The following is a 12,324-nucleotide window of genomic DNA, read 5'->3' on the forward strand; positions in this document are numbered from 1 at the left end:
TAGGACATTTCCAGATAAAAATAAAGGGAATATGTAAAAACCAAACCAAACTTACAAGAATTATTAAAGGGTGTCCTTCAGTCTGAGACCAAACAACATCAGACCACAGCCTGATCTAGGATGCGAGATTGTACCAGCCAGATACCAGCCTAGGAAATGAACTCTGAAAGACTATCCAAAACCAAAACAATTGCACAAGGGAACCAGTGAAGTTAATCTATAAATGACAACAGTGTCAGAAAAATAAAAGAGGGAATAAATGGTATAGGTATAGAACTTTCTAATGGAGAGACAAGCAAGTTGATACTGAGTAATAATAGATTGGTTCAAACCTAGGAAGATAAGGGTAAATTTCAAGGTAACCACAAAGAAAGTTAACAAACCTACTCATCAAAATACACAAGAAAAACAAAGTGTCAATAAAAACAAAATCTATAAAAACAAAAAGAACTCAGCACAGGAGAGTAAGGGGAACAAAGAAAATGTTAGCATCACAGAAAAAGCACTACAAAATGACAGCAATAAACTCACACTTATCAATAATTATTACACTGGATGTAAATGGCCTAAATGCACCCATAAAGAAACACAGAGTAACAGAATGGATACAAAAACAGGATCCATCAATATGCTGTCTACAAGAGACATACCTTAGAAACAAAGATCTAAATTCATTAAAAGTCAAAGGATGGAAAAAAAAAATATGTCAAGCAAATAACTTTCAAAAAAGAGCAGGAGTGGCAATACTAATCTCAGATAAAATAGACTTTAAAACAAAATCCACCATAAAACACAAAGAAGGGCACTATATAATGATTAAGGGGATGATCCATCATGACGACTTAACCATAATAAACATCTATGCACCCAATGACAGGGCTACAAAATACATAAAACAAACCCTTACCGCACTGAAAACAGAAATTGACAGTTCCACAATAACAGTAGGAGACTTCAACACACCACTTTTGGTAAAGGCAGAACATCTAGAAAGAAACTCAACCAAGATACAGAAGAGCTAAAGAGCACAATCAGCCAACTTGATCTCATAGACATATATAGAACACTCCAGCCAACAACTGCAAAGTACACATTCACATTCTTTTCCAATGCACATGGAATGTTCTCCAGAATAGACCACATCTTAGGTCACAGAGCAGCCCTCAACAAAATCCAAATGATTGAGATAATACAAAGTATCTTCTCTGACCACAATGCCATCAAAGTAGAAATTAACAGGAAGAGGAAGGAAACAAAATCAATTACATGGAAACTGAATAACACCCTGCTTAAAAAGAACTAGGTAATAGAAGAACTCAAATATGGAATCAAAAAGTTCCTAGAATCAAATGAGAATGAAAACACATCATACCAAAACCTTTGGGACATAGCAAAGGCAGTCCTCAGAGGTCAATTTACATCACTAAATCCACATATCAAAAAAGAAGAAAGGGACAAAATCGAAACATTAGTTACACAACTTAAACAAATAGAGAACAGCAAAAGAAGACCACAGCCACCAGAAGAAAGGAAATAATAAAGATCAGAGCAGGAAAAAAAAGGAAATAGAGAATAGAAAAAAAATAGAATCAACAAAACCAAAAGTTGGTTATTTGAAAGGGTCGACAAAATTGACAAACCACTGGCCAAATTGACAAAAGGAAAACAGGAGAGAACACAAATAACCCAAATAAAGAACGAAATGGGGGACATTACAACAGACCTAAATGAAATAAAAACATCATAACAGAGTATTATGAAAAAACTATACTCCAACAAATTTGAAAAGCTAGAGAAAATGGACAAATTTCTAGAGACACACGACCTACCCAACCTAACACAAAATGATGTTGAAAATCTGAACAGATCCATAACAAGGGAAGAGAGTGAAAAGGTAACAAAAAATACTCCCCCCCAAAAAAGAAGAAAACTCTGGCCCAGATGGCTTCACTGGAGTCTACCAAACATTCAGAGAACGGCTTACACCAGTACTACTCAAACTATTTCAGAACATAGAAAAGGAAGCAATACTTCCGAATTCATTATATGAAGCCAGCATAACCCTGATACCAAAACCAAGCAAAGACACCACAAAAAAAGAAAATTAAAGACCAATATCTCTCATGAACATAGATGCAAAAATTCTCAACAAAATTCTAGCCAATAGAATTCAGCATCATATCAAAAAAATAATACACCATGACCAAGTAGGATTCATACCAGGTATGGGAGGATAGTTCAACATTAGAAAATCAATCAAGGTAATCCACCACATAAATAAAAGGAAAGAAAAGAATCACATGATCTTCTCAATCGATGCAGCAAATGCATTCAACAAAGTTCAACACCCATTCCTGATAAAAGACTCTCAATAAAATAGGTATAGAAGGGAAATTTCTCAACATAATAAAGGGCATCTATGCAAAACAAATAGCCAACATCATTCTCAATTGAGAGAGGCTGAAAAAAATTCCTCTTGAGAACTGGAACAAGGATGCCCTTTACCACCATTCCTATTTAACATAGTGTTGGAGGTCTTAGGTAGAGCAATAAGGCAAGAAACAGAAATAATGCACATTCAAATTGGTAATGAAGAAGTTAAACTGTCCCTATTTGCAGATGATATGATACTATAATTAGAAAATCCAAAAGACTCCATGAGAAAACTACTGGAACTAATAGAAAGATTCAGCGGAGTTGCACGATACAAGATAAACATACAAAAATCAGTTGGATTCCTATACACTAATAAAGAGAACAATGAAAAGAAAATCAGGAAAACAATACCATTTATAATGGCCCCTAAAAAAATAAAATACTTGGGAATAAATCTAACCAGGGATGTAAAAGACCTATACAAAGAAAACTACAAAACACTACTGCAAGAAACCAAAAGAGATCTACAGAAATGGAAAAACATACCATGCTCGTGAATAGGCAGACTCAACATTGTGAAAATGACAGTTCTACCCAAAGAGATTTACAAATATGATGCAATACCGATCCAAATACCAACAACATTATTTAAAGAGATGGAAAAACTTATCATTAACTTTATACGGAAAGGGAAAAAGCCCTAGATAAGTATAGCACTATTGAAGAAGAATGAAGTAGGAGGATTCGCGCTACCTGACCTCAGAACCCACTATATAGCTATGGTAGTTGAAACAACCCGGACAGATACATTGACCAATGGAATGGAATTGAGAACCCAGATGTAAATCCATCCACCTATGGTCACCTGATCTTTGACAAGGGCCCAAAGTCCATCAAATGGGGAAAAGACAGTCTTTTAACAAATGATGCTGGTAAAACTGGATGTCCATCTGCAAAAAAATGAAACAGGACCCATACCTTACAACATATACAAAAACTAACTCAAAGTGAATCAAAGACCTAAATATAAAGCCAAAAACCATGAAGTTCATAGAAGAAAAAATAGGATCAATATTGGAGGCCCTAATACACAGCATTAACAGGATACAAATCACAACGAACAACACACAAGCTCCAGGGAATAAGCTAGATAACTGGGATCTTCTAAAAATTAAACACTTATGCTCATCAAAAGACTTCACCAAAAGAATAAAAAGAGAACCTATGGACTGGGAAAAAAAACTTTTGGCTATTAAAAATCAGACAAAGGTCTAATCTCTAAAATCTACAAGAAAATCTAACAGCTCTGCAACAAAAAGACAAATAATCCAATTTAAAAAATGGGCAAAGGAAATGAACAGACACTTCATTAAATAAGGCATTCAAGCAGCCAACAGACACATGAGGAAATGCTCACAATCTCTAGCCATCAGAGAACTGCAATCAAAACCACAATGAGATGCCATCTTACCCCGGCATTACTGGCACGAGTCAATAAAACAGAAAATAACAAATGTTGGAGAGGGTATGGGGAGATTGGAACTCTTATGCACTGCTGCTGGGAATGCAAAATTATGTAATCTTTTTGGAAAACAATATGGTGCTTCCTTAGAAAGCTAGAAATAGAAAAACCATTTGATCCAGTAATCCCACTCCTAGGAATATACCCTAGAGAAATGAGTCAAATAGATATATGTACACCCATGTTCGTTGCAGCATTGTTCACAATAGCAAAAAATTGGAAACGACCTAGATGCCCATCAACAGATGAATGGATAAGCAAAGTGTGGTACGTACACATGATGGAGTATTACACAACGCTAAAGAACAATGATGAATTTGTGAAGTATCTCATAACATGGATGAATCTGGAGGACATTATGCTGAGTGAAATAAGTCAGTCACAAAAGGACAAATATTGTATTAGACCACTACTGTAAAAACTCATGAACAATTTACATGCAAACAGTAACAATCTTTGATGGTTATGGGGCAGGGGAGAAGTGGGGATAGAAAAACACTAAATAGGCAATAGATAAGTGGTAACTTTGGTGAAGGGTAAGATATTACACAATACTGGGAAAGCCCGCACAGCCTGCACAAGGCAAGCCCATGGTAGCTCCATAGACACATGGACCTAAGGGACCGAATTGCTGGCCCAAGGGCTGTGGGAGCCATGGTCTCAGGGAACCTCTAGCTCAATTGGCATAACAGAGTTTATAAAGAGTATGTTCTGCATTCTACTTTGCTGAGTAGTGTCTGGGGTCTTAAAGCCTGTGCATGGCCGTCTAGGATACCCCACTGGTCTCACCCCTTCAGGAGCAAGGAATAATGAAGACGTAAGGGAAAGATGAGTCCAGAGGACTAGTGGACCGCATCTACCAGGATCTCCAGCAGACTGAGTCCAGTACACTAGATGGTGCCCAGCTACCACCATTGACTGGTCTGACAGGGCTCACAATAGAGGGTGCAGACAGAGCTGGAGAAAAATGTAGAACAAAATTCCAACTCAAAAAGAAACACCAGACTTGCTGGACTGAGAGACTGGAGAAACCCTGAGAATATGGCCCCCAGACATCCTTTCAGCTCAGTGATGAGGCCACTTCTGAGGTTCACTTTTCAGCCAAAGATTGAACAGTCCCATGGAACAAAACAAGACTAAAGGGGTACACCAGCCCTGGGGCAGGGACTGGAAGGTAGGAGGGAACAGGACAGCTGGTAATAGGGAACCCAGGGTTGAGAAGGGAGATTGTTGACATGTCGTGGGGTTGTTAACCAATGTCATACAACAATGTGTGTACTGTTTGATGAGAAACTCATTTGTTCTGTAAACCTTCATCTAAAGTTCCATAAAAAATAAATACAAAAAATAAAAATTAAAGAAAATTCATTGGTTAGCAAAAAAAAAAAAAAAGTGTCAAATGCATGCAGTGAGAACTACAAAATGTTATTAAAAGAAATTAAAGACTTAAATAAATTGAAAGATATTTTACGTTTACGGATTGGGAGACTTAATATTGTTAGGATTGCAATTTTACCCAAATTAATCTACGGATGCAACATAATTCCTAAGAAAATCCCAGATGCCCTTTTTGGAGAAATTGACAATGATCTTGATATTCACATAAAAATGCAAGGAGGCAGAACAGCTAAAAAAAATTTTAAAAAAGAATAACAAAGTAGAAAGACTCACACTTCCTGATTTCAAAACTTACCACAAAGTTACAGTATTCATAAGGTACTGGCATAAGGACAGACATACATATTGTGGAACAGAACTAAAACTCCAGAAATAAACATTTATGATTAATTGGTTTTCACCAAGGATGCCAAGTAAATTCAGTGGGAAAAGAATAATCTTTTCAACAAACTGTGCTAAGACAACTGATATCCACATACGAAAGAATGAAATTGGACCCTTAATTCATACTATATTAAAAATTAACTTGAAATGAATCAAAGAACTAAATATAAATGCTAAAGGTATGAAAAATCTTAAACTTTCATAAGGGTAATGCTTCATAACTGTGGATTATGCAATAGCATCTTAGATATGACACTAAAGTCATAAGCAACAAAGAAAAAAAGATGAATTAGACTTCATCAAAATTAAAAAATTTTGTGCTTCAATGAATACTGTCAAGAAAATTAAAAGATAGAACTACCATTTTTTAACCCAGTAGTTCCACTCCTAGATATATACCAAAAGACTTAAAAAGCAGAGACTCAAACAGAGGCTTGTATACCGATGTTCACTGCAGCACTATTCACAATAGCCAAAAGATGGAAACAACCAAAATGCCCATCAACAGACGAATGTGGTACACCCACCGACAGATGAATGTGGTACACACATACAATGGAATACTCTTCAGACAGTAGGAGAAATGAAGTCTTGATACATGCTACAGTATGAATGGAGCTTGAAGACATTATGCTGAGCAAAATAACCCAATGACAAAAGGACAAAGATTTTATATGAACTCATTTATATAAAAAGACAAGAAAAGGCAAATGTACAGAGACCAAAGTTTATTATTAATGGTTACCAGGAATGTGAGGGAGGGGGAAAAAGGAGGTTAACAGTGATGGAAAAATCACATTGATTAAGGATAGGTTTTCATAGCTGATTATTGTAATTGCTGTCAATAACTTGTACACCTGTAAAAAGTCGGATTGGCAAAAGTTGTGTGATAGATATATTTACAACAATGACAAAAAAAAAAAAAGTAGCTGCTAAGGCTGCTTATGTACAACCAAAAACTTCACGGGAGTTGGTTTCTTAGTTTGGAAGTTTAGGGTCATAGTTTCATGGGACATCCCAGTTAATTGGCCTTCTGTTCTAGCTCCTAGTTTGTTTCATAGCACCCGGGGTCTTAAAAGCTTGTAAATGGCCCTTCAAGGCACAACAATTGGTCTCTATTCACCTGGAGCAACAGAGGAAGGAGAGACAGGAATAGGAGGAGGATACGGAATGTGTGGCTAATTGTCTCCATGAACAATTGCCACCCTTGCCATGAGACCAGAAGAACTGGATGGTGCCCAGCTACTCTTACTGAGCATTTTGATCAAAGATTCTAAAGAAGAATTCTAATTGTAAGTGGGAAAATGCAGAACAGTAATTCAAATCCTCATGGACTCCAGACTTTCTGGAGCCATGAAGGTTGGATGAACCCCTGAAACTACTTCCCTGAGATAATCTTGAAACCCTAAGCCAAAAACATGCCTTGAAATCTTCTTAAAATCAAACAATAGTTAGCTTAACTGGTAAAAAAAATATCTGCCTTGAGCATTATGTTCTTTAAGAATTATCTATATGGAATCAAACTGACAACAGCCACTTGAAAGATCAGATAGGAACCTTAGGGGGCAGTGAGTTTATGTTAATGGAGGAGAAACAACTCAGAAAAGGGCGGTGAGAAAGGTTGCACAACTAGAAGAATGTAATAAGTGTCACTAAATGGTTCTTGTTTGAATTGGTATGTGTTTTGCTGTGTATCTTCTCAACAACAACAAAATAAATAAATATTTTTTTAAGAATAAAGAAAAAGAAACAGAGAGTATGAAGCAGCACATTACGAAAAACAAACCCAGTGTCCCATAAACACCAGGAAAGGTGCTACTCTTCACTGGTCCACAGCGAGGTACAGTCACACGCTTCCATCTTAACATCCAAAAGCACCAATTAGGGAAAGGCAAGGGCAACCACCCAGCTGGTGGGAGGGCATACTACACAGCTCATTAGTCTGATGCTGTGGCACAAGTACCTTGGGACCTACAATTCACTCCTAGAATCTGAGACTGTAGAGAAACTCCCTTACATGTGTCCTAGAAGGTGTAATGAGAATGTTCATCGTGGGCAATTTCTAATAGCAACATACTGGGAAAATCCTGAATAAGCACTGCCAGGAGTTTTTGTTGTTGTTAGTAGGTTCCCTTGATTCAGCTCCAACTCATAGTGACCTTAGGTACAACCGAATGAAACGTTGCCCAGTCTCACACTATCCTCACAATCATTGCTATATTTGAGTCCATTGTTGCAGCCACTGCATCAATTCATTTCCCTCAGGGTCTCCCTCTTCTTTGCTGATGCTCTACTTTACCAAGCATGATGCCCTTCTTCTGGGGCTGGTCCCTCCTAGCAACATGTTCAAAGTCTCTCCATCCTCACTTCTAGGGAGCATTCTGACTGTACTTCCTCTGAGACAGCGTTATTAGTTCTTCCTGCATTCCCCAGTATATTTAATATTTTTTATCAACACAAGTAGAATGTGTCAATTCTTTGGTCTTCCTCATTCATTGTCCAGCTTTCTCATGCATATGAGACAACTGAAAAGATCATCGCTTGGGTCAGGCTCACCTTAGTCATCAAAGTGACATGTTTGCTTTTCAACACTTTAAAGGGACCTTTTGAAACAGGTTTGCCCAATACAATATATTGTCTGATTTTTGACTGCTGCTTCCATGGGCATTGATTGTTGACCCAAAGGAATGAAACCCTTGACAACTTCAATTTCTTCATTAGTTATCATGATGCTGTTTGTTGGTCCAGTTGTAAGAATTTTCATTTTATTTATGTTCAGGTGTAATGTATACTGAAGGCGCTAGTCTTTGACCTTCATCAGTAAGTACTTCAGGTTGTCTTCACTTCCAGCAACCAAGGCTGTGTTATCCCCGTAACAGGCTGTTAATGAGTCTTCCTCCAATCCTGATACTGTATTCTTCTTCATATAGAGTCTTAGGTTATTTGCTCAGCATATGGACCAAATAAGTAAGGTTAAAGAATTCAACCCTGCTGCACACCTTTTTCAATTTTAAACCTGGCAGTATCCCCTTGTTTGAAGGACTTCTTCTTGATCCACGTGCAGGTTCCCATGAGTACAATTAAGTGTTCTGGAATTCCTATTCTTTGAAAAGTTATCCATAATTTGTTATGATCCATATAGTTGAATGCCTTCATACAGTCAATAAAACACAAGTAAACATTTTTCTGGTATTCTCTGCTCTCTGGCAAGATCCATCTGACATCAGCAGTGACATCCCTGTTCCATGTCCTCTTCTGAATCTGGCTTGATGTATGAATATATGGCTGCAGTCATTTTTTAATTATCTTTAGCAAAATCTTGCTATCATGTGATATTAATGATATTGTTTGGTAATTTCCACGTCCTCTCTGATTGCTTTTTTTTTTTAATGGTCACAAATATGGAACTCTTCCTGTTAGTTGACCAGATAGCTGTCTTCCAAATTTCTTATTTTTTAAAGTGTCTCAATTTGTATTCTGTCAATTCCTGGAGCCTGGTTTTTCACCAATGCCAGAAGATATACAAATTGTGGCATATTCATATAATGAAATGTTATGCAAGCAGCTCAAAGAAATGAGTAACAGCTACAGGCATCTATGCAGAGAAATCTCAGAAACAGGATGGACAAAAAGAGCAACTCAAAGTTTTACCACTGGCAAAATGGGAGGATAGGATACTCAGAGACACATAAACATGTGGCAAAATACGAGCATGGGCAGAGGGGAAACCCACATCTGTGAGATGAAGAGGTCCTACTCCTAGAGAAGGGCTATACAGGACAGGGAAGGGCAGTCCACACGTGTTTTTCAGATCACGTGTATTCTGTGGTGCTTTCCCTTTCTAAATGAGAGGGAGAGAATCAGTCCTGTACCTGCCAGGACTCTTGCTGGGCAGGGCTTACAGCCCATAGGGATCAGGGTCTCCAGGTCAGCAGAGTGACTGGATGCCCCAAAGCAGGGACACCTCATTACAGGACTCTGCTGCTTATCATTTTTAAGGACACTTTTGCTTTGCAAATTACAAATTAGGTGACAAGAAATGATATGCAAAATCCATTTATTGTTTTTATATCAATAAGTATTTAAAGGTTTATAAAAAGATTTTCTTTTTTATGTTAATCAAGACTTTTCTGACATGAAAACAATATTCAATTGATTTGCTTGAGATGTGAATCAATAACAATGAAATAAAACATGCTCTAAGATATAGAAGTAGAAATAATATGCTAAATGCTAAGTCTTCATGCCAATTATCAGTTTTCTAATTTTATTATCTTTTGGAATTACATTAACCACATTTTAGAAACATTGTTAGTCCAAAACAGGTCAGGAAAGTGATCTAATACTAGAAAGATTCTTGCAAAATTCCTGGAAATATTTCCCACAAAAGTGGAAACCCAACATATGTGAATTTCACATTTATTAGATAAAACGGTTTGCAACTCACCTGCTTTCCATGAGGAAGGAGCCAAAACCATGGCTCACAGCAGCCCAGCCACTCCACCTGGCAGTACTGCTTGCCTGTGTTCCTGCTGGGTCCTGTGGCCCCTTGCCTAAACAAGGGGTAGCAGCCTTCCAGGGCGACTCCATCTCCAGTATTGCCGAGGGCAGACCACCATCTTTGCTCTCCAAGTGCATGCTTCTGTCTTGGCACTGTGATCAGCCAGAAAGAAATGCTGTTTATGAAAACCAAACAGGGAATATGTTTGCATGGAGGAGGAGGGACACTGCATGCTACTGAATCGTACCACAGAAAGGCAGCTGACATTGCAGCCCTTCCAGTTTTTAAATGTTCAGGTTCAAGCTGTAAATTTGGCTAACCTCACAGTAACATTGGGCATTTTCCCAGAACTGTTTTTCAAAGCAGCACTAAATCTATGCTAGTCGTCCTGGAAAATGTCAGACCTCTCCCAAGAGATGTTGTTAGGTGCCAAGTTAGTTCCAACTCATAGGGACCCCATATACAATGCAATGAAACACTGCCTGACCCTGAACCATCCTTAAATCATTGCTATGCTTGAGCCCTTTGTTGTAGCCACTGTGTCCATCTCATTGAGGGTCTTTCTCCTTTTCTCTGACCCTTTACCTCACATGATGTCCTTCTCCAGGGACTGGTCCCTTCTGAAAACATGCCCAAAGTACATGAGATGAAGTTTTGCCATCTTCTCTTCCAAAGAGCACCCATAAACTTTAGAAGGCACCAAGTGGGACCCAAAGAGTCTGGTTTATATCAATTTAGCAATTCAAGTTCCTCTGACCCAGTCGACTGAAGCCAAACCACTCATAAGAACTTCCCAAAGAACCCAATGAATTATCTCTCCCTGTTTTTATAGTCCCTCCCCAAAAGTTAAAGATTTCTTACTTAACCAATCACTTAGAATTTTGTTGATAGAATTTTTTTCTCATTGCCTTTGAAATCTTCCTTTTCCTTCCCAGTGAAGAGCTTCAGGCCAGCTTTGGATCAAATGCCCTCTCCACAGATGTAGCCACTTAACATTTGTTTAAAGGGCTCTGTCTTTGCTTTTTGTTTTTTATTTCACACAGCGCTCCAAGATTCTCATACTGCATGGCAAACAGCATATGCTTGTCCCCAATGATAAGCACTTCAGCCCATTTCACACTAGCTGTGGCCTAAATTGTCGGCAGCGAAGCATTAGTTAAATGAATTATAATATGTCCAGATGATGAAATACTGTGCAACCACAAAAATGCTCTAGAGGGATATTTACTGATATTGGGAAATATTAGTGATGTGTAAACGACAATTGATATACTGTGATTTGTTTTTTTTAGATAAATATGCATTAAAAAAATACAAAAACCTTCCAAAACATGGCTATCCCTGGGCAGCAAAGATACAGATGTTTGGAGGCTTTTTCCTTTGTGTTTTTTCTCTTATATTTTCTTGAAGCTAGCAAATAGTACTTTAAAATACAAAAATTGTAATACCTGTTATAAAAATGAGAAAGATTGTCATACTTATGAGCTTACAATATCTTCCTTTTTGGGCGTCTTTTTTGCTTGTTTGTTTTTACATTTGCCAGCCTCCCAGTCTCCAGCCATGGTTTTTGGCTTTGCAAATATGCCTGGTTTGTTGTCAAGTGTTGCCATGAAGCCAGAGATCACATTAGCTTTGGTTCGAGTAGGATTCACAGCACTGAGAAGTGATGGTACGTGCTTGTGGCTTCAGTTCCGGATACAGAATTGGAGTTGGATCAATTCATGACATATAAAAATGAAATGAATATAACAAAACAAAAAATCAAAAAAAATAGATTTAAGGTAAATTTTAAATGCAATTTTTAAAATTCAGACTTTACAAATTCAGTGCGTAACTGCCTACCCCTATCCTGGGTGTTCCCTTTAAAGCCTTTCAAGACCCTTTCTCCTTTAAAAAATTATTTTTGGTCCTGTGTGTTAGCAATGGGAGGCATGCTGAATCAAAGAGTCTTTCTGAATTTATGTTATGAAATATGGATTTGATATATATTTTCCAGGAAGCATATGTCCCCAAAAATGCACCAAATCATGGCACCATGGTTTGTGGGACGACAATGTCCCAAAGATGATGGGCAGCACAAGTTATTGCAGGCACCTTCCATTTGGTTACATTGGGCACCTCTGGTTTTCCTAATATGACACAC

The 12,324-nt window shown here is 37.7% G+C and overlaps 1 protein-coding gene across 1 annotated transcript in view; it reads right to left on the reverse strand.

Annotated features, from left to right (window-relative positions):
- OCA2 (OCA2 melanosomal transmembrane protein) overlaps positions 1 to 12,324 on the reverse strand; it is a 454,916-nt gene that overhangs the window by 394,437 nt on the left and 48,155 nt on the right. The window contains exon 2 of the mRNA XM_049905844.1: positions 10,128 to 10,333. Coding sequence (XP_049761801.1) covers positions 10,128 to 10,318 — 191 coding nt within the window. The 5' untranslated portion in view covers positions 10,319 to 10,333. The remainder of the gene's footprint in view (positions 1 to 10,127; positions 10,334 to 12,324) is intronic.

This window comes from Elephas maximus, chromosome 13, assembly GCF_024166365.1.
Source record: "Elephas maximus indicus isolate mEleMax1 chromosome 13, mEleMax1 primary haplotype, whole genome shotgun sequence".
Classification (NCBI taxonomy): domain Eukaryota; kingdom Metazoa; phylum Chordata; class Mammalia; order Proboscidea; family Elephantidae; genus Elephas; species Elephas maximus.